Source organism: Lithobates pipiens, unplaced genomic scaffold (genome assembly GCF_037356315.1).
Source record: "Lithobates pipiens isolate NorthernLeopardFrog02 unplaced genomic scaffold, aLitPip1_a1.2 Scaffold_22, whole genome shotgun sequence".
Lineage (NCBI taxonomy): Eukaryota > Metazoa > Chordata > Amphibia > Anura > Ranidae > Lithobates > Lithobates pipiens.
The window spans coordinates 254337614-254365102 of NW_027507784.1; the positions used below are offsets into that span (position 1 = coordinate 254337614).

The following is a 27489-nucleotide window of genomic DNA, read 5'->3' on the forward strand; positions in this document are numbered from 1 at the left end:
CACGACAGACGGCTTGTGGTTCTCGATGGATTACAAGTTTGCCCCCTTCTAGTCCGTTGACACTGATGGCCTGTACAGATGTATAAGCACAGAGCTATAGGCAGTACCTGCAGGAGACACTCATCACAAGTGCAATGCTCTGCAGGCTTTTGTTAAAAATAATGGACGCTTTTTTTTGCTGCAGAAATATGTGCATTTATTTATTTTCCATGAAGGTGAATTTGGCTTTTAAAAGCTGCAATACATCAGTAGTGATCATCAAGCGTCGCTTACATGTGGTAGCCAGATTTGTCCTTTCATTGTTTGCATATCACAGGCATTATTTCTATTGTTGAAGAGGGTTCCAGTCTGTTTTTAAACGTCATCTTCTCCTTTTAACACCCCCAAACACATTTGGTATGACCCTGCATGTAGCTGATTAGATGAGTCATCTCATAAAGCGTCATTTCCCAGAAAGGGGTCAATGCAGCAGGCCTTGTTCTTGTGATTGCATACCAAACATTTTAAAGATTTTTTTTGTTAAAACAACATCAGGCCGAAAACACTATATTCCTAAATAATGGATACGTATGTTAGAAGTGTTTGCGTTGGCAGAAATAAGTTGCCACGGTACGTAATCCTTTGTAAAGAACATTTACCCAGAAGCCCTCTTGGGCTTTGAGATGTTTTGTATGTTCTCCTCCAGTATGTATATATTTTGTATTTAATGTTTCCCAGGAAGTATTTTGAGAGCCTTCCAACCAGTATTTCATGGAACACTTCCCCTTCGTACCAGACCTACCATCACTGTATTGGTGAGAACCAGAAAGAAACACTATTGTCTATAATCCGTGTGTTGCTTACAATAAACAAGAAATGTCGTTACACGGACATGCAAAGTTCCTCTTTATGGCATGAGACACACACTGGGGTTGATTTACTAAAGGCAAATAGACTCTGCACTTTTCAAGTGTAGTTGCTCCAGAGCTTAGTAAATAAGGTGAAGCTTCACATTGCAAAGAAGTCCCAATCGCATAAAAAAACAGCATTTTTTTTCCTTCCACGTGATTAGATGATGGAAGTCCGCAGAGCTTCTTCTCATTTACTAAGCTCTGGAAGAACTGTCATTGCAAAGTGCAGTCTATTTGCCTTTAGTAAATCAACCCCGTTGTTTCACACCATATAGGGACCCATCAAGTTACATGGTTAACGGTCAATGCAAGATTCAATACAGCACATTTTTAACCATATGATTGATTGCCATATGTAGTGGAAAAGGAATATGGGATCTACCACTGCTGAAAAACGGCATCAATACTTCCGAGTCACAGACATGAGGCAAAATGAATGCCAGAGAAAAGTCATAACTACGTAGCTTTAATTATTGGAGTTCAGTGGTTAAAGTGCAGATGCCAGAGCTCCACCAGAACAGTTAGTGATATTAAAAAAAAATCTATTTTTACAAGCATGCCATACTTGCCTGCTCTGAACAAGGGTTTTGCACAGATCCTTGTTTTCTGGGGTCCCCCGGTGGTGCTCTCGGCTCCTCCTCCTCTTCATCAGGTGCCCCCATGGAGAGCCGCTTTTCATGGGGGCACTCGTGCAGGCATGCGCCAGTTGACACAGACTGCAGGACCCAGGCCCCGTGTCACTGGATTTGATTGACAACAGCGGGAGCCAATGGCTCTTGCTGATATCAATCTATCCAATGAGGACTCTAGACAGTGGCTGGAGCTGTTGAGCTCGTGCCCATCGCTGGAAAGATGGTGTTCAGGTAAGAAAAGGGGGTTCTCTGGGGGACAGCTGCAGCACCGAAGGTTTTTCATCTTAATGCATAGAATGCATTAAGGTGAAAATTGCAAGACTTTACAACTCCTTTAAGGAATCCTGCATTTTCACAGGGAGAGGTCAGCAGTGTGACGGGTATACTTTCAAGAAACGCAGTAGTGAATTTACACTTCTCCAAAGGCACACTTAATCACCCAGATACACACATACTCGCCTAGATGGCTGAAGCTGTCCCCCACTGGCTCTTCACCGAGAGCTGAGCAGTCAAAGACCACTGATCGCTCAGTTCTTGGGTCATCTTGTCAGTCACCAGCTCTGTGCTCTGTCCCTCTAGTGCTCACTGGACTGTGAAGGGGACAGGAGCAGCTGGCTCAGTGTCCCAGCAGTGCACACTAAAACGCTGAGCCAGCTGCTGGTCAGGAATCTGGGTGGATCCTTACATTATTGTCGGGGCTCTGCAGGGATCCCGGACTGTCTGTGACATTAGCCGACAGCAGACTTTAGCCAAGGACGTTAAGGTAGAGTCAATTTGATAAAGATGATTTGAATGCAACAATTATTATATTTGCTACTTAACTGCTCCATATGGTTGCCACAGAAATTCTTTAAACAAATAGATACTTTGTTTAGAGATCTTAGATGTAGATATAACGATCCTCAGATCAGCTCGTAAACTTTGCAGCTGCCTAAGGATGAAGGAGGTTTGACTGTCCCTAATGCTAGGCTTTTTTTTCTGGCATCTCAACTTCAGCAATTAAATGGATAGAACATTATAGATTGTTAGGATCCTATACAATAAATGATATATTCCCAATTGCCGATCCATTAGTGCAGTTAATAGTTTTTTGTTTTTTTTTACTTTTTTTGTTCGTTTTGTTTTTCTACACAAATGTCGGGTGGGGTAATGTGATGGTAATGTCCTAAGTGTTTATTTTATCTTTCGTAAAAAGTAAAAAAAACAAAAAACGAATAATCATTTTTGATTGAGAAAAAAAGTTATCCATTTTCACAACCCTAAACCTTTAGCTGATCCAGAGGAAGGCAAAAAAAAAAAAAAAACACTTGGTCAAGTCAGGAGAAAGTATCTATCAGGGAGGTGCCACATCCCAATGAATATTGGAACAAAAAAGAAGAAGAAATGGACGGAACTTTGGAGGCACCAAAGGACACTTAGAGTGGAGACAATAGTATTAAATACATTTTTATTGATGCTAGCATTTTAAAATCCAATATAAAATTAAAACATGATGTATACTACAAAGGTAGGCATTACATATTAACCCCTTGCCGACCAGTGCACGACGATGTATGTCGGCACAATGGCATGGCTGGGCAAATGGGCGTACAGGTACGTCCCCTTTGCATCGTGGCATTGTGGGCGCGTGCGTACTCCGTGACCATGCTCACGGACTCTACGTCCGCTGGGGGCCCGCGATCGTGTCAGAGCGGCAGAATGGGGAGATGTAAACAAGGCATTTCCCATTTCCCTGTTCTGCCTAGAAACATGACAGAGAGCTACTGCTCCCTGTCATCGGGAGCAGTGATCTGTCATTTTGTTGTGTGCTCATCCCCCCCACAGTTAGAATCACTCCCAAGGACACCCTTAACCCCTTTACCGCCCCCTAGCGTTTAACCACTTGAGCTCCGGACTATTTGGCTGCCTAAAGACCAGAGAGCTTTTTACAATTTGGCACGGCGCTGCTTTACCTGGTAATTGCGCGGTCATGCAATGCTGTACCTAAACAAAATTTGCGTCCTTTTTTCCCCATAAATAGAGCTTTATTTTTATGGTATTTGATTGCCTCTGCGATTTTTATTTTATGTGATATAAATGGAAAAAGACCGAAAAATTTGGAAAAAATAAATTCTACTTTTTGTTATAAGAAAAATCCAATAAACTAAATTATAGTCATACATTTAGGCCAAAATGTGTTCAGCCACATGTCTTTGGTAAAAAAAAAATGTCAATAAACGTATATTTATTGGTTTGCGCAAAAGTTATAGCATCTACAAACTAGGGTACATTTTCTGGAATTTACGCAGATTTGACTGCCTATCTCATTCCTTGAGGTGCTAAAATGGCAGGGCAGTACCACCCAAAAATAACCCCCGTTTTGGAATTGTACCCCAAAATACATTCTGCTACTTCTCCTGAGTGTGGGCATACCACATGTGAGATTTTTGGGAGCCTAGCCGCATGTGGGACCCTGAAAACCAATCACCGCCTTCAGGCTTTCTAAGAGCTTAAATTCTTGATTTCACTCCTCACTACCTATCACAGTTTCGAAGGCCATAAAATGCCAAAATGGCACAAACCCCCCCCCAAATGACCCCATTTTGGAAAGTAGACAACCCAAGCTATTTGAGAGGCATGGTGAGTATTTTGCAGCTCTTATTTGTTTTTGAAAATAAAGAAAGAAAAACTTTTTTCTTTATTTTTTTTTTCAATTTTCAAAACTTCGTGACAAAAAGCGAGATCTGCAAAATACTCACCATACCTCTCAGCAAATCGCTTGGTGTCTACTTTCCAAAATGGGGTCATTTGGCGGGGGGGTTTGTGCCATCTGGGCATTCCATGGCCTCTGAAACTGATAGGCAGTGAGGCGTGAAATCAAAAATGTACACCCTTAGCCTGGAGGTGGTGCATAGTTTCGGGGTCCTGTACACGGTTAGGCCAGGGCTTGACAAATTTGCTTGGAATCTAGGAGCCAGCTTAAAAGCTAGGAGCCAGGTCGGTAACGGCGATCCGGACCTGTCCCTGGCCTGACATGGAGACGAGTGAGGGGAAGATAGCGCCGCAGCCCCCCCCCCCCCTTTTTTTTTCCTTAATTAAAATAATTTTTATTTTTTTTACTTTTTACAAAAAAAAAAATGATATATATATATATATATATATATATATATATATATATATATATATATATATATATATATATATATATATATTTAAATTAATAAATAAATTAATTAATAATATATATATAATATAATGAGAAGCCATTTACCAGCCACCACACTCACCGTTGGGCAAAAGGCGCCAGATGACGCCCGCAATCACTTCCTTCTCTTCACTTTGGGAAGGAAATGGGCGGGCAGTGAAAAACAGGCAGGGGAGCTTCACTCCATTAGGAATTAGCATTATTGGAATAGGGGGTAATTTCTACATCCACCACAAGATGGCGCCAGACTACCGAAAGATTTTAGAAGGCCGCAAAGCCGCGGCCTCAATTACTGGCCGGCGCGGCCCGATGCAATTGCGCGGCGGAGTTCGGGGTCCAAATGGAGACGGGATACCCCAGCAGCGTTGCCCCAGTCGCCAGGACACGAATTCTAGGCGCAAATGCGACCAGGCGCCCGGGGTTTGTCGAGCCCTGGGTTAGGCTCCCAAAAAGTCTCACATGTGGTATCCTCATACTCAGGAGAAGCAACAGAATGTATTGGGGGGTGGGGGGGGGGTGTGTTTTTTTATTTTTAACCACTTCAATACTTGGCCTATTCTGGCACTTCTCTCCTACATGTGAAAATCATAATTCTTTTTTGCTAGAAAATTACTCAAAACCCCCAAACATTATATATGTTTTTTTATCAGACACACTAGGGAATAAAATGGAAAGAATGATATCTGAATGATGCCTGTAGCTGCAGGCATCATTCAGATATCACTGCACAAAGTCAAGGATGTCATATGACGCCCTAAGGTATTGAAGTGGTTAAGTAGTGACAGGTAGTTTTTTTTTTTTTCATTGGGGTATTGGACCCTAGATCTCTCCTCTGCCCTCAAAGTATCTGACCACACCAAGATTGGTGTGATAAAATGCTTTCCCAATGGCGCTGTTTATATCTGGCAAAATCTAAGTCATGAAATGTTCGTAGCTTGCGGTTTCTTAGGACATAGAGATGATTGGAGCTGTTCTGGTTTCTGATCAGCTCTATGGTTAGCTGGCGGAACCACCGGCTGCATTCTCAGGTTCCCTCTTGGGACAGGAGAGCCAGAGAAAACCATGGAAGGTGGTGGGAGGGGGGAGACCTTCCCTCCAACTGCTTGTAAAAGCAGCTAGAGGTTAATTGGCTGCTTAGGATTGCTTTTACACAAAAGCAGACCGCTGGCTGAAAAGAATGATACCTAAACTGGCAGGCATCATTCTGGTATAAGCACTCAAAGTCCAGCAACATACCAGTACATTGCTGGTCCTTGTTGGACATATATTGTAATCCATCTTTTTTTTTTTTTTTTATGCATCCTGTGGGCTGAAAAAGAGATTGATTGGTGAGCATCCCCACCATTAATATAAATACCTCCCTTCATCCACCTACTTCTAATGATGGGTATACATGGACCATTTTATTGTGGGAGCAAACGCTGTTGCTGTCAAGATAGATAAATCTGTGCTGCAACTGAATGGCATACCTGCTAAGCAAATGATGGTTAACAATAAAACAAAGTAACATTACAGTATAATAGACATACCATACCCGCAAAGCAAATACCAAAAAATTGTAAAAAAAAGAAAACTTTTTTTTAACGCAATCTGTGCCTAATATATAAATATATATGCCAAAGCATGGGGGCATCAGCCTCAAAAGTTAGGAGTAAATTGCTCCTCCACCCCTGCTGCCCTCATACTTCGGCATATATCTTTTTTTTTTTTTTTTTTTTCCCCAACTGTGGTGGTGAAATCACCTCCTACAGCGCTGGAGTCACTGCTTTATGTATCGCGGGAGCAAACACTATTGCTGTCAAGATGAATCGACGCTGCAGCTGAATAGGCTACCTGAAAACAAAAAAACGGTTAACAATAAAACACAGTAAACAGTAAAGTATAAGAAAATTACCTGAAAAGCAAACATGATAAAACATAATAAAACATTGCAGAATAGTATACAATAAAAAGCATAACAATAGAGCGAGAGAGAGATGACGACTTTTTTTTTTTTTTTTTTTTTTACACTTTTATTTGTAACTGTAACGGTTCGGTTCCAGCTTCGGGTCTCTCAAAACGCGACGGCATCTTGGGAGACCTTGTGAAAGTGTGTCCTGTTCTGTGCAGTGCTGTACCCTACACTAAAACTCCACTAGTGTATAGTAGCGTTCAAAACATTCACTAATGCAAAGACCAGGATTGTCAGGACAGGAGGGACAATAATAGCTAGTGTCACACCTATATACGTGCTTGCTACAGACATGACATCTTTGGGGGGCTCGTTGGGTAGAGATACTAGGGAGGACATATGAAAAATGCCTCTCATGCAGTTGGCTTACTGCATTTGGATTGGGATTGGGATGGTGAGGTGAAGCACCGTATGGAAACAGAGGGGCAAAACGCAGGTGCTAGCAGGTGTCTAGGCAGATCCCACTAACACTGCGTTTTTGGGAACCCTAAAACTGCTGGGGACGCTAGTATAGATCTGATCAGATATTGATCTTTTCAGACACCATACCACTAAGGGAGGTGAATGCTGTGTGCATGGGTGTTAGCGGTACTGCCACTTATCTGAAGCTGCCTGGGGCGACGCAGACCCTAAAACCTAACTGATATCACCCGCCCGGCGATCAGGGGGTTAAACCTTTATTGGGTAGTAAACGGTGGGTATAAAAAAACTAACCAGCGTCACCCGTAACACTTATACGGTGATCACTGATGAAAGGGTTAACTAGGGGCAATCGGGTGGTTAAAACCTTTATTAGGTGGTATATGGGGGTAACTGACAGTGAACCTAAATAACAGGCTAACTAGTGTCAACTGTGACACTTGTACGGCGATCATAAAAATGATTAGTGACACTGGCGACGTGGTGAAAGGGTTAAGTGGGGGGGGGCACGATCAAGGGGTTAAACCTTTAATGGGGGGGTACCCTAGACCTAAAGGGGACTACCACTAATTGCCATAATACTTACAACAGTCAGAAAATGACACCATGCAGTGATTATTAAAAAAATAAAAACTGTTATTGGTGTCACTGTGACAGGGGGTGATTTATGTGCCTATGTGTACTAGTGTTAGTGTACTGTTGGTGCAAACTCATATTGATGTCTTCTGTCCTCGGGCTCCGGACAAAAAGGCCAACACGAGGAGAGATGACATCACTTCCTTCTGTTTGCATTTCAGATGCAGAGGAAGCTTCCCATTCATCAGGAGCGATCGTGAGGGGGTGGCCATGAATCAGTGGCCTTCCCCCCAGGACGGATCACTCCTGCAACAATGCAGACTGTCTCGGGCACGGGGGGGGGGGGGTGGCTGCATTAGCGCCCTCGGGAGGCGTAACTGCCTGTGCCATTCTTCCAATGTATATCGTTGAGGTGGTCGGCAAGTGGTTAAAGAGAAGCTCCAGCTGATTCTTCAATCGGCCTAGCGGGTGCAGGTGATGCCATCCTGACTAAGTAAAACGTAGCTTTGTGGCTTCACAGCTGGTTTCTTACTGCGCATGTGTGAAGCGCACTGCACTTTGTGAATGGGCCGCAGTCTTCTGGGACTTGGTGAACTGAGCCACAAGTGGGAGTGGGTATCTGTGAAATACAGGTACCCCTACCCAAAAGGTGCCAAATGTGACAGGGGAAGGAGGCAGACAAGACGGAGCTTCCCATTTTGAGTGGAGCTCCACTTTTAGATGTAACCCCCATTCTTAAATGTTTTCCAGCTACACTGGTACAGATCACACATTTATCAACAATGGGACACTTGATTTGTATGCGTGTGAATGGCAGATGTATGTATACAGCATTAGTGGTCAGTAGCTTTGCTCAGAAATGGGCTGTTTTTTGGAATTGACGTGATTTTGAAGTGACTTTGTAGGGACATCCTCTTCCTCTTTTTAGTAATGTATTTGGAATGGAAGCACTGTGTATGTGTTAAATATTCCCAGAGGTTACTTCTTTTGAGATTTGTAAAGCATATTGAATAAACTATTACATCATTACGTTTGTAAATGGTACTTCAGAAATCCACATTCACCACTTTTGCCATTTTTAAAGCTTATAAACGGTAGTGAAAGGATAAAGTGTATATAAACCAAAAGGATTTGTCTTTGTTTTGGGTAAAGCAGGGAAATAATAGAACCTTAGTAATGGTTTTATAGCTTGGGTGATTCACTCTCTATTTTTTCTGGTGACCAGTTATTAGGGATAAAAGTCAATGAAAAGCCAAACTTTTAAGCACTACTTTACACATTGATGGGTGTTACTGCGTTGCCTTCCTGTAAAGATTGTCCTTGTCATTGCCTGTTGTCATAGGAGAAGAAGAGAAGAAAAGTCTCCCCAATGGGACACAGATGACAAAAGTAAACTTCACTCTGACTATTTCTGTGCAAATTAATAAATGATTTTTGTCTTTAGTTTGACTTGCTACCCCATCTAACCCTATCGGCTCTTTAGTCATATTAAACCCAAAAGCAAACATGTATTGCACTTTACCAGTTCTTAGATGTGATTGCTGCATACGTTTTTCTTTTCCATTTTCACTTGGTGATCTGGCCAGTAAGTCTGGTGTTTTTCAAAAAAACAAGCTCTCCTGCAGAAACAGCAGTTGCAGGAATGGGACAACCCATTCAACACTGTCAGGGGTGCTTACAATGAATGGCTTTTATTTGTTAAACCTTTATTCCAAAAGGAAAAAACTGATTGCTGTAAGGTGCCCCTGTGCTCTTTCATCCAGAGTAGAGGCACTCTAATACAGAGAATGTGTTACTGGCTGGATCAGTGGGGAAAAAGGGGGGAGGGGCTAAAGAAAGCGAATGCTGCCACCACCTTTAATGATTGGTAAGCTGCAGTATGTTACGTTTTTGGGTTTAATACCACTGTTAAAGGCTGTCGTGTGCTCTGTTTCCCCCGCTTTAAGTCATAGTTCTCTAGCGGTATAGCAGCTGTGAAAACTGGGATAACTTCTTCTTAATAAATACAGGAACACACTGTGCGTGCCTGTGTGATTTGCGTGCGATCTGGGTGTAGTGCATGTTCTACCCATTCATTTGAATGGGCTGAAAGCGCACTGGACCGCACCAGAAGTGCTTTTTTTTTTTTTTTTTTTATGTACATCAACCACATCCCTGCACACTGCAGTTGATATGTTTATACTTTCATACATTATTTTTTTAGTTAAAACTTTATGAGCTGTTTAATGGTGCCTTTATTTAGGATTAAAATTGTTCATTTTTGTAATTTTTTACTTTAGTACTTTAGTTCCCTAATCTTTTTTTTTTTCTCCAATGAAGTAGGTTAGACCTTCAGACATAAAGAAGCCACCATGAAAATGTTGTCCCTTTTTAACCACTTCCCGCCCAAAAAGTCACAATGACTGCCATTTTATTCCCTAGAGTGTCTGCTAAAAATATATATATAATGTTTTGGGGGTTCTGAGTAATTTTCTAGCAAACAAATTCAGATTTTTACGTGTAGAAGAGTGCCAGAATAGGCCCGGTATTGAAGTGGTTACTTTTGGCCCAGTGTTTTATCTGAGCTTGACATTCCTGGCTTGTCATAGTACTAGTGTTTGGGACATAGTTTCTTGGTCATTGCTACTTGTAACAGTTTTTGTATGACATCTGTTAAATTTACAATCTAGAAAAGAGAATAAATATTTGGCAAATAGCACTCACCGACTATTGCTCTGAGCAACAAGGAACTTCCTTTTAGTGTTACAAAAGATACCAACGGGGTGCTATGATAGGAAAATGTATAAAAGAGAAAAATTGTGTATTCAAATGTTTTTCCTGACGTTATCACTTACTGCTGGCCACTGAAGCCCATAGAGGATTTGGAACTGTATATTCCCAATAATTCTACAGTCTTTTTTTTTTTTTTCTTGTCAGTGCAATGTATTATTTTTAAGGTGCTAATGTTACTATGCTACTATTTATATTACTATGCTAGACCACTTGTTTGCCCTAAATTTAGAATAAAAGTTTTTCCAGGGTTGTAGCACATACATACGTTGTAAAATGGACCGAAGGTTCTGTTCACACCAACTGTATTGGGACTGCACTGGGCAAAGTCCCAATGCAAGACGAGGCAAAAAGATTTGTTTACTATCAAGCCAGTTCACAACACCGCACTGTGTGGAGATGTGTGCTGAAAATAAAAGGTACTGAATGCAGTTTTTTTTTTTTTTTGTTTGTTTTTTTGTGCATAATGGTGTGCAACACAATCCATTGCACAGCGCTGTGGAAAGTAGACCTTAAAGTGGCTGTTAACCCTCGCATATACCCAGTGATTTGAACAGCCTCGGATGATACACAGAGATGAAACAAATCTCTCTACATAAGTTTTACTTGTATATCAGCTGTCTTCAGGTTTATATACTGTTTAGAAAAGTCAGGTTGTAAATTTTCACTTCCTGATTCACCTGTGGGTGTGGATTCTTGCCATACACTGTGCGAGACATCTGATTGGAGGAAAGGCACCCCCCTCTCCAATTGGGCAGAGATTTCCAGTGCTATGATTAGACCAGCTCTCTGCTAATCTATTTAAAGCACCCACCCTGACACAAAATTCAGGCTGCTTTGATCACAGTTGAAGGAGAAGTTGTCAGAAGTTGTCATGCTGATAACAGAAGAACAGAGCAGGAGAAAGCCACAGGACTTTGAAGAGCGATAAGAAAACACTGCAGATATGTACCCAGCTCAAATTTAATGAATGGGTTTTAGATCCACTTAGCAAAGCTAAACCCATTAATTTTAGATGTTAACCCCAAAACCATTACATTCAAGGCATGTCGTGAATAATAACTGTCCGTTGCTTGAGCTCTCAACTGAACTGTCCAACCACCATATGTCTGGTGTCATAACTTATTGCATGTGCTGCAACATGCCAACTACAGATCAGAGGCTAAGATGGCAGCTTTCTTGGCTGTAATGGATAGGAGGTTTTTTTTTCTGCTTTAATGAAATGTAATTTCACTAAGGTTTGCACAAAAAAAGTAACCTGTTTATGCGTGGTTTACAACGCAAAGCAGCTGCTGATGTGAATGGAGTCTTAGTATTTTTACTTAATGAAGTTCATAAGGAAATGTTTCTAGGACTCCATTCCCACCTTTGTATTCTTCCATGTGTGGTGCAGTTCATTTTGTATACATTTCTGTATGCACTTTGCTGGAGCTGCTGCAAGGATGCAGAAAGAAGAATTTTTACACCACACTGCACTTATATGTGAATGTTATCCAAAGCAGTTACATGCAGTTCACTGCTACATACATAAATGTAACCCTAGTAAGGGAATACTTAAAGCGGAGTTACACCCAAAAATTGAACTTCTGCTTTAAGTGAAGATGACCCCCTTACATGCCACATTTGTTATGCCATTTCTTTTGGGGGAGGAGCGGATACCCTCTTTTTAGAGGGATTCAACTCCCACTTCCCGGGGCACCGGAAGGAAGTTCACCTCTCACCCTCCCTCCTGGCAATCATCTGGGACACGTCACAGTGCGCAGCTGGTGCATGCGCAGTGTGTGCCCAGTGACAATGCCAGCGGCGTAGAAAAGGAGGGGGGAGAGGAGTGAGGCTTTGTTCGCCCACATCGCTGGACCATGGGACAGGTGAGTGTTCGATTAATAAGTCAGCAGCTACATTTTTTGTAGCTGCTGACTTTTATATGGGTGGAACTCCACTTTAAGATATGCAGGCCTATATAAGTTTGGTATATGGTATAAAACGTTTGTATTACTGTCTACATGTAGTCATTTGGATTACCCTCTTTAGCACTAGGTATAATTCGTCATCTCCGTCATCTTCTGGTATTGTCTGATTTTTCTTGTGTGTCTTCAGGAAAGAAGGTAATGTGAACCCTAATCAGAAAGGACTGCGCTGTGTAATCCTGAATACTGAGATGAATGGAGGCTGAATGACCACCTCTGCTTTTCAGGAGGCCTAATGGATTTTCTCACACAACTATTCCAAATCTCAAAAATAATTATCAAATGATAATTGAATATAACTTAACATCTTTTAATGTGCAGTTTGACTTGGTTGGCTTTTATAGGAACATATGACAGAGCTTGCGTCCAGAGCAGATAATTACGCTCTAGTTACTATGGAGACATGTCCTCTGTTGTGTTGTCTGTATATTTTTATACCAGATAGATTTATCTGCAAGTTCTGTTCAGTGTCTTAATAATTGAGTGCAAGCCATTACAAATATAGTTTTTAAACTTCTATAAGTCGGTCTCTTTGACAACACTATGATGGTCTTACTAAACATTACAACAGTTTCCATTGAAAATTTAAGTACTTTAGTAGTTTTGTGTTTGGGGTTGACATGGCTACATTTTATAATTAAGATCAAATTAACTCTAAAGTGGTTATAAAGGCTAAAGGTGTTTTTATTTTTTTATTATTATTACATTTTTTAACCTTAATGCATTTTCTGTAAAATTTGCAAAACAATAACGGTGTCGCATGACCACACAATTGTCATTCAAAGTGCACTAGCACTGAAAGTTGGAAATTGGCCTGGGTAGGAAGGGGGCGAAAGTGCCCGATAGTTAAGTATAAAAAATGTAATCTGCCCACACAGTGGCAGCGACAACCAATCACCCCCCCCCCCCCCCCGCTGTGCATTTTTAGGCAGGCTACGGTCACCAGGACAGTGCAGATGGCAGGCAGGGTGGTGTGTGTGGGAGTGGATCCAATGAGGTAGAGGATGGTAGAGCGGTGGGCAGATTACCATGCATGCAGGGAGGAGGCGGGGCCTCACTGTCAGGCAGCATGGATGTGGGCTGGCTGTGCATACAGGAGTGAGGCTGAGGGGATGTGGTGGAGGCTCCCCACTCTGTGCAGCTGCCACTGCCACCAGAGATTTGGATGGAGGTCTTGTCATGTCTGCCCCAGTGACTGCTAAAACACCCTGATGTGCTGCAGATTCCTCCACTGACATCTGGTGGAAGAGGAACAGGACTGGAAAAACCCAAAGGTGTGTGTGTTTGTGTGGTGGTGGAGCGGTATGAGGCGAGGGGGGTGTGATCAGAGTGGACAGATATGGGGAGTGTTATCAGATTGAGGGGAAGGGCTGGTGTAATCAGGGTGGGGGAGACTGATGGAGGGGGGGAGGGGACACAGATGTGGGGGAGACTCTGATGGGGGGGGGGCGGACACAGATGTGGGGGAGACTCTAGGGAACACAGACATGCAGAAAGGTTCTGATGATATTATTTACCTTTTATTCATTTATTTCTAAATAACACCTTTTTTTGGCCCGCAAATCTTTGTCAAATCTACAATGTGGCCCTTGGGCTAAAAAGTTTGAAGACCCCTGCTGTAGAACATTGAACCACGATAAGTTGAACATGGGTGCAATTTCAGGCACCTGCTGACACTTGCTACAGTTTTCTGCCCATACCTCTGTAGGGTCTTTTTGTTAAAAAGCTGAGTGTCAGTGAATTACAAGGGCACTCACCAGTGCCCTCACTGTTCATTGAGAACAAGCTGTCTGCCGTGGTGGCAGATGGTATTTGTACTTCACTCATTCCCAGATTTCTGTGAATGAATGACAGCAGGAGCAGGGAGAATAGGGGGTGTGAGGACAGGTGCTGGAGCATGTTACGCCCCATATATAGGTGTATAGATGCTTTAGAAGAATACCTTGGCCTTTTAAAGCTCTGCATAGCCCGATAATCATCTACGCGTCACAGGTGAGGCACTGTTTTTTAGGACATGTATGGGCACCACAATTTTTTTTTTTTTTTTTTTTTTTTTTTTATTGACAATACTTGTACTAAAAGTACCCATGCATTCTACACCATTCATAAAGAAAATCATTAAATTTTTTTTACTAACAAATCATTAGTAGTGGGCCATCTTTAAGCTCTCTACCCACAATCCACATTTTTCCATTTCCACTTCTTATCTACTAAGCTCCATGAGACTTTCTAGATTTACCAGGAAGCTTTGCAGTTAAGACTATTTTTGTTCACACAGTCAGTTTATGCAACCTTTTACTGCCCACCCAAACAACAAGCTGACATGGTGGCCACTTGGGTCTGTTCACATTGCCATAGCCATGATGCTTTGCTTTCCATGCAGCGTTTTTAAACTGTTTGCCAAGGTGTTCCACTTGCCAAATGTGTCCTTTTGAAGTCTGTGAGACTGCCTAATGTTTGGCACGTGGTTGCAACGCAATCTTTTCATTGGGATCAATTGGGAAGAAAAAAGGCATTTAGGAGATGCCAGTGATGCCTCCTAAACACTTTCAAACTGCCACTCCACCGTGGATCACTTTTCAGAGGTATGCTTAAATCCACTGCGCTTATAAAAGAAGCCTTAGACATTCATTCTGTGATTTCCTGGGACCCCTGAAAACACAAGTCATGTGTGTGTTTTTTGTTTCGTTTTTTTTTTTTTTCCTACCTAGGTGATTACTTAGGCTGGTTTCTAGCAGTTGAGTATGGACCCAACAAAAACACCCAAACTTTTATACTTGCCGATGCTGCATCTGTCCCCATCCGGCTCTGCAGTGAGAACTGATTAATCATACACCAACCAGTTCTCCCCTCCACGCTGAGCAGAGAGCTTGGTGACTCTGCTCTGCCCCTCCAGCGCTCCCTGGCGCACTGGGCTGTGGGCGGGGCTGGCTCAGTCTCCCAGCGGCTCACTGAGAGCCGGACCTTGCTGCCCGTCTGGGCTGCTGGGTGGATCACGACCATAATGTTGGGATCTTTTTAGAAATTGGACTGGCACTGTGCCGTGGGTAGACAGTGGGCTTTAGTTCTGCACTACTAGTCTGTGACCAAAATAGCTTTTGGCCATACTTCTCCTTTTTAAATTGCTTGAATTTTTAGTGTGTGTGTGTGTGTATATAATTACATTTATTTTATTTATATTTTTACAGGAAGTATTTTTCTTTTTAAATTGGGTTTTTAGGGTCACAAGTGTTGAACCATTGATTTCCCAAGCTGACTCATAGCAGTCTTATGTAATGGGTCTTCACTCTATAGTAAATGTGTTCCCGGTCTCCAACAATTTGGCATGTTTGCATTTGCTGGTCATGTTTAGTAGCATACAGTATACTTAAAGAGGAAGTAAACCCTCTTAAAAAAAAAAAAAAAACCTGAAAAAATAAAACCCTGCAAGAAAAAGTCATAATGAGCTAATATGCATAGCATACTAGCTCATTACTTACCTCAGATCAAAGCCCCCGCTTCGGTCCTCGCCTCCCCCTCCGGTCGCTGACATGTCGTCCTGGAGTTACTTCCAGGGAAAGCGGCTCCGGCGCTGTGATTGGCATTCAGATAAACCGGAAGTGATGTCAGGTCATTGCTTCTGGGTTACCATAGCAGAGAGACGTTCAAAGCTGTTTCTGGCATCATCCCGGTATATCTACTTTAAGTACGGGTATGTCGCTGGTCAGTGAGTGGTTAACAAAAGAGCGAATATTCATTAGTCCCCCAGTTCACACTTGCGATGCGGGAACCAGCGCGATTCCTGTGCTGGTTCCCGCATCACATCTCCCTTGAGGGCAGTTCACACTGCCCTCTGCAAACTAATGCAATACAAAGTTACAAATACAAAGTTACAAATACAAAGTTAGTGAAATACAAATACAAAGTTAGTGAAACTCCCAGATCATTTCGCAGATCGCAGTGCGAACCGTGAATTTGGACAGGAATCGGATGGCATGGTTGTGAACACCCATGCCACCCGATTCCAGTGCAGGGAGGAAAAAAAGTTCCTGCACCTTTTTTCTGAAGGAATCCAATGCGAGTTCAGCCGCACAACTGTATGGCTGAATTCACATTGCACAGACATCGCATTTAAACAGCACAGCAATGCGGTGCGAATCACATGCAATGTCTGTGTTTGCATATGTGGGAACCCTGGCTTAAAATATGTCTTAACGGGCATATCTGCTCATTGCAGATAGAAAGTAGGTATCATCTAAAGATATTAACATTTTCATTTATAGTCTCAAATTCAAGCTAGATAGATAAATTGATTAGATATATAATAGATATACCGAAGTATGTGTGATAACACTTGGGTCCATTCATAAAGAACAAATCCTAATATTTTTGCTCTCCAATGTTCATCAAAAATATTTCTTAAGACCCCTTTCACACCAGGGCGTTTTGCAGGTGCTATATCGTTAGAAATAGCGCCTGCAATCCTCCCTAAAGAAGCTGCACCATTGTTTGTAGTGTGAAAGCCCCGGGGGGGAGGAGGAGTGTCAAGCAGTGTCTGATTGCATGTGACAAACTACAGACCGCATCAGCCTGTCACTGATTTATATAGGCCCCCGTGCATTCCTGATTGGACATACCAGTTGATACCCACCACAGATATACACTCATCTGGTTATACAATTAAACTCTAAATTAAGAGTATGGTTTTTTTTTTTTGTTTGTTTTTTATACTTGCCTAGCTGGATGCATCATCAGTCCAAACTATGAACTATGTTCTGACAAGTTGCATGCTCATCTCCCTCCCCTCATGTTGGAAAACTTCTCAGAAATAACTTGTGCTGATAACCTAAACTGTAGAAGTGCTAAGAGGAGGCATTTTGGGAGGTGATGTTAATACAGGAATCACTGCTTGCAGGCAGCATGGTACCATGGGACATGTAATCCTTAGGGTAGACATAGATGTGAGTCTAAAGCTCCCTTGCCTCTGTAGACTGATCCGAGCTTAGAACGTGCTCCAGAGGCTGCTGACAGATTTGCAAGGAAGTGATGCGATGCCTCCACACTGCCTGTTTTAACCTTTTAACTTAATTCTTGCCGACAAATGGAGTTACCATGGGCATTGCATGCAGTTGTAGGGTGTTTGCTTCGCTTGCATATTGACTTGAATGTGTAACGCTTGACTGCTACAAGTAGTGTCAACATTTCCCTGGGCATAAAACATGGTTGCAGCATGTAAACCCCCACATCTGCTGATTGCACGGGGGTGGGGGGGGGGACATGCGGCCCAGCTGCCAATTTTTTTGCTGCCTTCCCACCACAAGTCTAAATGAGGCCTTGTACATTAAAAATACACAACAGAGGACAAGCAAACATACGGGAATCAAGGAAGTTGACAAAGAGTTCAAAGAGATGACAGAAGGTTTTATAAAACAAGTTTACTTTGGATTGTATAATATACCAATCGTATTATTACAATTCTGATGTTCTAAAATGAAAGTGTATCCTGTGACTATAGATTTTCATTAAACCTCATATGCTTCACACCAATGCTGGAAGACTGAATTGTATTCACACTCTAAAGCAGGGATATGCAATTAGCGGACCTCCAGCTGTTGCAAAACTACAAGTCCCATCATGCCTCTGCCTCTGGGTGTCATGCTTGTGGCTGTCAGTCTTGCTATGCCTCATGGGATTTGTAGTTCTACAACAGCTGGAGGTCCGCTAATTGCATATCCCTGCACTAAAGTGTCCTTTTCATCAAAAGAAAAAAAAAATCTGACAAAACCTGAGAATATCCATAATGATGGCTTATTATAAGCAAAGAACTTATAACTTTTCAATTGATCTGGGCTGTTATTTTGTAGTTTTGAATATATATAAATTATTTTCTGAAACCATGTTTGTAGTCTGATGCTGATTATTTTAATAAAACTCTGTTTACAGTAAAGAAATGCAACTTTAAACGTCTTTCCGATAGTCTAGTTGTTTGACGTGAAATATTACACAAGGATTGGCAAGTGTGAGTGCGACTATTCCTAACCACTTCTGATCTTCTCTCTTTCAGTGCTCCAGTTGCGTCTGCAACAAAGGCGAACAAGGGAGCAACTTGTAGACCAGGGCATCATGCCACGTAAGTCACCAGTTATTTCTGTTTTATTAAAGGAGACTATAAACCTTCTAATGCTTGGAATAATGTAAATCTTAAAAACAAGTGTTATTATTTTAACCTCTTTGTATAGTTGGTCTGGAGCTGCTGCATTTGCATATATGCAGGCACTGTACAAATACTGACTGCCTATGGCCGGTCCACTCTGACTCTAATTTTCTCTCTACAAGTCTCTTCTATGACAAACAAGAACAGGAGAAAACATATTGTGCATCTGCTTAGCAGTGTCTGGTAAAAGACCTGGGTTGTTTAAAACCTGTATTTAAAGAGTAAATCCCCTTTTGTAGGGGGCAAAAATAACAAATAAAGAAAAGCTGATATAGCGTATACAATTGCGACACCAATCTTACTGTAATTGAATGTTATTAAAAATGACATTTCCTATTCAATCTGAAGCCGCTGTACTTTTCTGTAAAATGCAATGTGGCAACCTGGAGGTGTTCTGTACACAGAATGTTTACAGATCGACCCCAGAAACATAATTTCCTGCTTGTGTGATTGGCTCACCAATTTTCTCAGAAATCTACACTAAGGGCTCGTTTACACTTGCTTCAAAACATGGCTTTGGACACGCTTTGTTAAAGCTCTCTGAGCGCCAGTCAAAGCTCCTGTCACTAAATAAAATGGTTAGCCAGTCAGTCCTGTTTACACCTGCTTTTGGTTGGTGCTTCCATGAGGCTTCGATGTAGCTTTGGTGAGGCTTTTCCATAGACTTCTATGAAGACGTGGAAGCGCTACTGAAGATACATGGGGTATAATTTTTGAGGCAAATTAAAAGCAGGTGTAAACAGGACTGGCTGGCTAACCATTTTATTTACTGACCGGAGCTTTGACTAGAATTCAGGGAGCTTTAACAAAGGTCTTGTTGAAGCTGAAGCAATTGTAAATGAGCCCTAAAATACAAGTCAGGCATTCCCTGCAACAAAAATTTAATTTTTGGTGAGATACTCCCAATAGGAAATCACATGTAAAGGGATGAAGGCTCAGATAATTATGAAACCACTCCCATTGGATTCATTTTACAACATAGGCACAGGGATTTCTTCAGAATAACAAAGGGTAGGAATCTGCAACCAAGTCTGATAAAATCCTTACACTGCACTTAGATCAACAAAAGTAGAGTTGCTCTTTAAAGTGGAGGTCCACCCTAAAATGGAGCTTCCGCTCATTGTAACCCTCCCCCCCCCCCTCCGGCGCCACAATTGGCACCTTTCAGGGGGGAGAGGGTTGCAGATACCTGTACAGCACAGGTATCCGCACCCACTTCCGGTATAGATATCTGCAGAAGGTACGCCCCTTTCCGCAGAATCTACGCCCCTTTCCGAAGGTCCCCCGCTGTCTGCTGGGAAACACACGATCCCAGAGACAGCGGGGTCCATCCTTATTGCGCAGCGCGACTCGCGCATGCGCAGTAGGAAACCGGGAAATGAAGCCGCAAGGCTCCACTTCCTGATTCCCATACCCAAGATGGCGGCGGCAGCACCTGAGAGATGATCGAGAGATCGACTTCGGGTGCCGACATCGCGGGCGCGCTGGGCGGGTAAGTGTCATTATTTTAAAAGTCAGCAGCTGCAGTATTTGTAGCTGCTGGCTTTAAAAAAAACAACCAACAAAAAAAAAAAACGGCGGACTCCCGCTTTAAGCATAATTTTCAAAAGTGCAAGTACCCAAAGTTCATGTCCCATGTGATAGCATAGTGCAGGTGACAAATTCTCTTTAAGGAGACATCAGGGGCCTATTAGGCTCTCAACACCTTCATGACAAATCCTAATGCCTAAAGACAGTATTGCAACTTTGATATGTGCTAGGAAAACTTGTGTTTTTTGTTTTTGTTTTGTTTTTTGTTTTATTTTAAGTTGGGCTCTGACTTGGTAATAAATGGTAATAGATATCATCTCCTGGTTGTGTGTGTGTTTTTTTTTTTTTGTTTTCCTGTGATACAATCACACAATATTAAAAACAAATATATATTTTTTAAACTTTAGCTGTACATCCCTTACCATAACCTTCCATCTAAGAACAACACAAAATAGATTCTCCTGTTCCTACCGATCACAGAAATACAACATCTGTCTATATCCTTTGTACCCATAGTAGGACTCACAATGGTAGGCATTTTGCTTTTTTTTATCTTGCCTAAAACACATTGACACTGATAATTTAAAAATGGAAAGGAAGAGAATTTCCTTCAGTGTCTTCTATGCTCTGCTCATCACAATCATACAGTGTGATGTGGAGTAACATAGAGCAGATCACATGAGCTCATTGTAAAAGAGAATAAAATTTTGGTATTTTACGTTATTAAAATGATGCAATCTTTAGACAGATTTTAATGATTTTATTTACTTCTCAAATGTTCAAACTGGTTCACGTGGGTTTTAAGGCACTTTTTAGCAGTGCAGCATTTGTTTGCTTATAGCAACAGTGAATCTATGCTCAAATGTATACATTATGTCAACAGACTTGCTGGAATAAAAAAATACAGCATTTGAATGCCTAAGATGTTTTTTTACTGTGGGGAAATGCTGCTTCTGATTCCTTCCAGTGCTGCTTGTATAACCAAAACATGTCTATTGTCACACAAACAGCACTGGAGGGACTTCAGCAGTATTTTCTCTTGGAAATGTATGTATTTCAGCCCTCTGAGCTGTGGGCAATCCCTTTTGTGTCCTCATGTAAAGTGTAAGGCTATTTACCCTGTATTATACTTGAAGGAGGTGACATGCGACCATGGCTGAGAGCACCTTAGGCAGTAGACTGATCGCATCGATGGAGGAAGCCTGCCGAACCCAGGAATAGGATATTACACTTATCCCTGCAGCCCTAGAGTAAATGAATATTGAACTAACCCTTGCAGTGAGGAGGCCCACTCCAAAGGTAAAAGTACACCTTTAAAGGTGCAGCAGTTAGGGCAGCTTCACACTGCTCTACTGCTCTTTGCCACAGTGCGTGGGCAGTGCAGTGTTCCTGCAGATTTGGAGCAGGTTAACTGTGCTTTGCCATAGACTACTATTTATGTCCCACAGTTTTGGTGCATTTTCTGAAAGTGTACAAAAACCACGGGAAATAATAGACGTTTATGGCAAAAGCACAGTTAACATGCATCAAAACTACAGGTTCAATACACTGTGTCCAAAGCGCAGTGGCACAGTGTGAAGCCCCCATTGGGCTAGGTTTACACTTGTGCGGGGGTGTGGGTAACGCGCATCTTCCCGCAGCCACAACATGCAGCTCTTTTACAAATGCACGGGGCTGCCATTCATAATGATACTCCCATGCATCTAAATAGGCAGTGCGTTTATTGGGACAGGTACAGCAGCCCATTCAAGTGAATAGGCTACTGTGCCCGCACAAGCGTGGGCCACACAGAGCGCATAGGTGTGAACCAAGCTTTTAAAAATTACGCAATGTCACAATTAGAGATGCCTTTCTTTTCAAATACACAAAATACTATTTATATCATCTTGAGCGGTGTCAAAGAATGGCTGTTCCCTATAAGGTTTACTCTTGGGACTGGTTCACATCAGATCCATGGTGTGGGAAAAGTACATTCTGTGTGAGTTTCCTGCACCACGCTGGAACTCACTGCCTTTGTGATCTGCATGCTTTTCCTGAGTTTTGGTGCAATTTGAAAAATTGCAGCACACAGGAATGCCCTTGAGTCCACGGGAACGTGGCATGTGGGTGGGGCCCCGTGGAGGGGCAGAACGTTCGGACATATTTGGCATGCGCTACTTTTTTTCTGCATTCCAAAGCCATTTTAAGTCCATTCGAATGCAGAACGAGGAGGGGGCAGTAAAGGATGGGCATAGTCTGGGGGAGTACAGGAGTACAGCCTACGCTACTCTAAAAAGAAAAAAAAACTCCTAACTTTTTTTTTTTTTTTTTTTTTTAACTGGCTCCTAGATTCAAAGTGAACTTGTCAAGCCTTGTAATAAGGCCATGTGTAGTTTACTTACAGTATCTCACAAAAGTTAGTACACCCCTCACAGTTTTGTAAATGTTATTATATCTCTTCATGTGACAACACTGAAGAAATGACACTTTGCTACAATGTAAAGTAGTGAGTGTACAGCTTGTATAACAGTGTAAATTTTCTGTCGCCTCAAAATAACTCAACACACAGCCATTAATGTCTAAACCACTGGCAACAAAAGTGAATACACCCCTAAGTGAAAATGTCCAAACTGGGCCCAAAGTGTCGATTTTGTGTGGCCATCGTTATTTTACAGAACTGCTTTAACCCTCTTAGGAATGGAGTTCACCAGAGCTTCACAGGTTGCCACTAGAATCCTCTTCCACACCTCCATCACGGAGCTGGTGGATGTTCTAGATCTTGTGCTCCTCCACCTTCCGTTTTGAGGATTCCCCACAGATGCTGAATAGGGTTTAGGTCTTGAGACATGCTTGGCCAGTGCATCACCTTCATCCTGCGGCCAAGTCTCCGAAGGAAGTACGATATGTCACAGTACATGTTGGCATTCATGGTTCCCTCAATGGACTGTAGCTCCCCAGTGCCGGCAGCACTCACTCAGACCAAAGGACATGGTTCCAGTAATCCATGTCCTTAGTCTGCTTGTCTTCAGCAAACTGTTTGCAGGCTTTCTTTAGAAGAGGCTTGCTTCTGGGGCGACAGCCATGCAGAACAATTTGATGCAGTGTGCGGCGTATGGTTTGAGCACTGACAGTCACGACGCCGAGAGGGAAAATGGCTAATTGGGCCCAATTTGGACTTTTTTTCTTTTTCACTTGGGGGTCTACTCACTTTTGTTGCCAGTGGTTTAGACATTAATGACTGTGTTATTATTTTGAGGGGACAGCAAATTTGCACTGTTGTACAAGCTGTACACTCACTACTTTACATTGTAGCAGTGTAATTTCTTCAGTGTTGTCACATGAAAACATATAATAAAATATTTACAAAATTGTGAGGGGTGTACTCACTTTTGTGAGATCCTGTATGTCTGCCTTGTGATGAATGTCAACATTTTGTCTAGTGCATTGAAAAGAAAATGTAGATAAAGAAATGTTTACTAGAAATCCAAGTTAAGAGTATATCAATATATAACATGCTTGTGTTATCATATTCAGTTTTGGAATGACTGTAAATTGATTGTAAAAGGAATAAAATAACAGGACATTCCATAAGGTCTTTGGCGTTGGATTGGACAAAAAGGAATTAGCTGTGTTCATCGGAATTAATCACAGGCCTTTGTTCTGAGGCATCTAGACGTCCAGCTCTACCTTTGTCTAGACCACTTCTGTGAATATCTAACGTCTGACCTTTAAATATGAGCTAAATGAAAACTGGAGTGTGCATTTCGATGAGAAAAATGTGAAGATGTAAAACCACATTCTCCCAAAATAAGTTTACAGCCTGGTAAAACCAGGCCGATTCATGTGCTTCAGTTCCATTAATAAGCAGCTGTGGAAATGACGAGAAGGATTACATCAGTTTAGCATACTGAAGTACCACTCCCTTTCAGACCACAAAGCGTCTCTGCAGCATACAACATAGCATGTAGAATATTTCCAATAGTGCAGTAAAATGTATCACACGATCAGCCTATATGTGATAGTGCTAATTCCAGACTTTCTTTGTTTTCCCTTCTTTGGATTAAGGCTAAAATGAATCTGTTGGCTTTTGTGCAGTGAAAGAGATGTAGTCTCACAGATGTGCCTTCACCAGTAATGAGCTCAGGAATGTTCAGACTAAGCTCTGAGCCCTCCAGCAAGTTCTCACCTGTATGGGTCATCTGCAGCTGGGACACTCCCTACCCTGTAAGTCGTACATATACTCGCCCCTTGTATACATGTGGCTGCAGGGTGGGGAATGCCCGGCCGCAGATGGTTGACCCGTACAGGTGTTGGTTTCTTTGCAGGCTTGGACACATGGGTTTGGATTCTAGTCTGAACACGCTCAATCTCATCCCCAGTCTTTATCTACATGTTGACGTAAGGAACACACATATGGGCATTTGGTTGTTAGTTTCTACTTAGTTCTGTTTCTGTTTTCACAGTTCTAGGAGAGCAGACAGAAATAGGAGTCAGGAAACCACACATTTCTGTGCATTATGTAACCTTGTGCTCACAACAGTTCTGAAAGATAGAGGAACTGTCAGTTGAAAACATAACATTCTAGTCAAATACCACAAAGGGGTTATTGGCTAAAATGGTGTTCAGGGGCATAACTACAGATCATATGGCCCCATAGGAAAATTTCAGTAGAGCCCCCTGATGACCCCTCTCTGTGACACCTGCAGTGTCCACTGTGACAGTACTACTGCTGATCTTGGCATGAATTATGCCTAAAAAAGAGCAGCGAGAGAGCGGACCACGTAGTCTGTCTTTGATTTAGAGGACTGTCCCTGATTTGGAACAAAGTCCCTCTGTCCCTCTTTCCTCCTCATTTGTGTCTGAGTCTGGTCTGATCTATAAAGTTGTATAAAAAATACAACTTTCGCTTTCAAAAACTGCTTCCCAATGCTAAAACTTTCACCCATTTTCTAAATTGCTGCATGTGTAAATTTCAAAATCCAGTATAAAGGAATATTAGTGGTAAAATAAAATAAAAAGTTCTTGTGGGTTTTAACAAATCTTTTTTTTTTTTTTTTTTCTCTCTAAGAGGGTGCGGCAGGGGGTGTGTCCTATGTCTACATACTTTTGCTAATAGGTGTCCCTCTCTTCCAATCTCAAAAAGCTGGGCGGTATGACACTGAATAGAGCTGTGAATAAAAGTTGCCAGTGAAGGAAAACCATGCAAAAGAAAAAATAAAGAACCAAAAATGTAGTAGCAAGAATAACCAATGTCATGATGTTTTATTCATAATTATAATTATTTTATTCATAATTGTCGGTGCTCCTGGATACAGTTGCTCTATATTTTTCTACCTCAGACCTCTTTAAACATTGCCCTTTTTTTTTATATTAAACTATATTCACACATATAGCCACTTAGAAATTGATGATAGGATGTGCACACCTAAACGCAGACAATCTGTGTCCAGGGCTGTGCATCTGTTACGCATGTATACCCTCAGACTTTTACTAGTGTACAGTCCTGTCCTATCATTGACTTACACAGACAGGTGTACTAAATGCCTTTGACTCCCAGGCAGGAATGTCCATTGACATGCATCCTTTGACCTTGTAAGCCCTGTGAATGAGTCCTTACTACAAGCCCCAGCTGTCTTATTTGCTAAATAGACACTGCTGGGAGTGAAGATGGCCGAAAAGTTAGAGGGGTTTTTAAATTAGGCAGGGGGGGGGGGGGGCGGCGGCAAATGTTCAGAGGTAGAGCTAGTTAGCTCAGGACATACTCCAGAGGGTAGTATTGGGGGCATTAGTGGTAGGTTGACTAAAGCACAAAAAAACAGAGGTAAGTATAGTAACAATTCCTATTTGCAATCTCGGAACACCCAATAAGACGGTATGCGACCGGTCTAAATTACATGGCATGTTCACCAATGCCGGGAGCCTGGCAGACAAGATGGGTGAACTAGAGATACTGTTGAACGAGGAGGAATTCGATTTTGTGGGAATTTCAGAGACCTGGTTCAACAGCTCTCATGATTGGCTGACAACCATTCAAGGGTATTCACTTTATCGCAGGGATAGAGAGGGTAAAAAAGGGGGAGGGATATGCTTATATTTCAAGAATGTACAAGTGATCGTGAGAGATGACATTAACAAGGGAGCTAGGGATGAGGTGGCATCCTTAGTGGTAGAGCTCCAAAGGGATGAAGCTAAGGTGAAAATACCTGGGGTATGCTATAGGCCACCTAACCTGAGGGAGGAGGGGGAGACGGACCTCCTTTCGCAATTTTGGATTAGCAGAAAGGATGGTAAGTGTTTAATTATCCAGACATAGACTGGGTGGAGGGAACCACGTATTCGTCTGAAGGCTCGCCAGTTCCTAAATGTGTTTCAGGGCAATTTCATGGGTCAGTTGGTAGATGCACCAACCAGAAACAAGACGCTACTAGATCTACTGATTACCAGCAATACAGACCTGATCACCGATGTGGAAATACAAGACAATTTAGGAAACAGCGATCAAAGGTCAATTGGCTTCAGCATAAATCACACAAATGGGAAACACAAGGGGAACACAGACACTGAATTTCAAAAGAGCCAACTTCCCTAAACTATGAACCTTGCTGGAAGATATCAATTGGGATAAAATCTTAGAAACAAAGAAGACGGAGGAGAGAAGAGTTTGCTTTAAAATGGAGTTCCACCCTAGAATGAAACTTCAGTTTTTAAGTGAAGGTGACCCCCTGACATGCCACATTTGGCATGTAATTTTTTTGGGAGGGAGGGAGTGGATACCCTCTTTTTGGGGCATCCAGCTCCCACTTCCTCCAGGGGCTCCGCGGAGCCTGGAAGGAAGTCAGTTCACCTCTTCCCTCCCCGGGCAATTTTCTGGGACACGTCACAGGTCCCAGAAGATTGCCCGGCCAATCACATTGTAGATCGCGGCACGTGCATGAGCAGTGCTTCGCCTTCATTGCTGGACCGTGGGACAGGTGAGTGTCCAATTATTAAAAGTCAGCAGCTACACTTTTTTTTTTTGTAGCTGCTGACTTTTGTATGGGTGGAACTTGGCTATAAGGGCATTGGCCAGTGCATTCCATTGGGAAATACATTTTAAAGAGTGAACAAAAGTCCTGGATGGCATAACTCTAATGTAAAAATGCACATAAAAGGAGAAGACCTTGATGATGATCCCTGAGGGATCATTATGTTCGGCATTCAGACTTTACAAAGAATGCAACAATATATGTAAGGGTGCAATTAGGGCGGCTAAGGTAGAGCACAAAAGACACATAGCGGAGTAAGTATATAAACAGTAAAAAAGGGAGGACAGACCATATTGGCCCCATAAAGAATGAGGAAGAATATCTGATTACAAAGGCTGGGGAGATGGCGAAGGCATTGAATATATTATTTTCC

The 27489-nt window shown here is 42.1% G+C and overlaps 1 protein-coding gene across 10 annotated transcripts in view; it reads left to right on the top strand.

The window, feature by feature from the left end:
- Window positions 1-27489, top strand: part of MRTFB (myocardin related transcription factor B) — a 484967-nt gene that overhangs the window by 364988 nt on the left and 92490 nt on the right. For all 10 annotated transcript variants that reach the window (XM_077448955.1, XM_077448954.1, XM_077448957.1 and 7 more), the window contains one exon: window positions 18433-18498. In XM_077448955.1, coding sequence (XP_077305081.1) covers window positions 18433-18498 — 66 coding nt within the window. The remainder of the gene's footprint in view (window positions 1-18432; window positions 18499-27489) is intronic.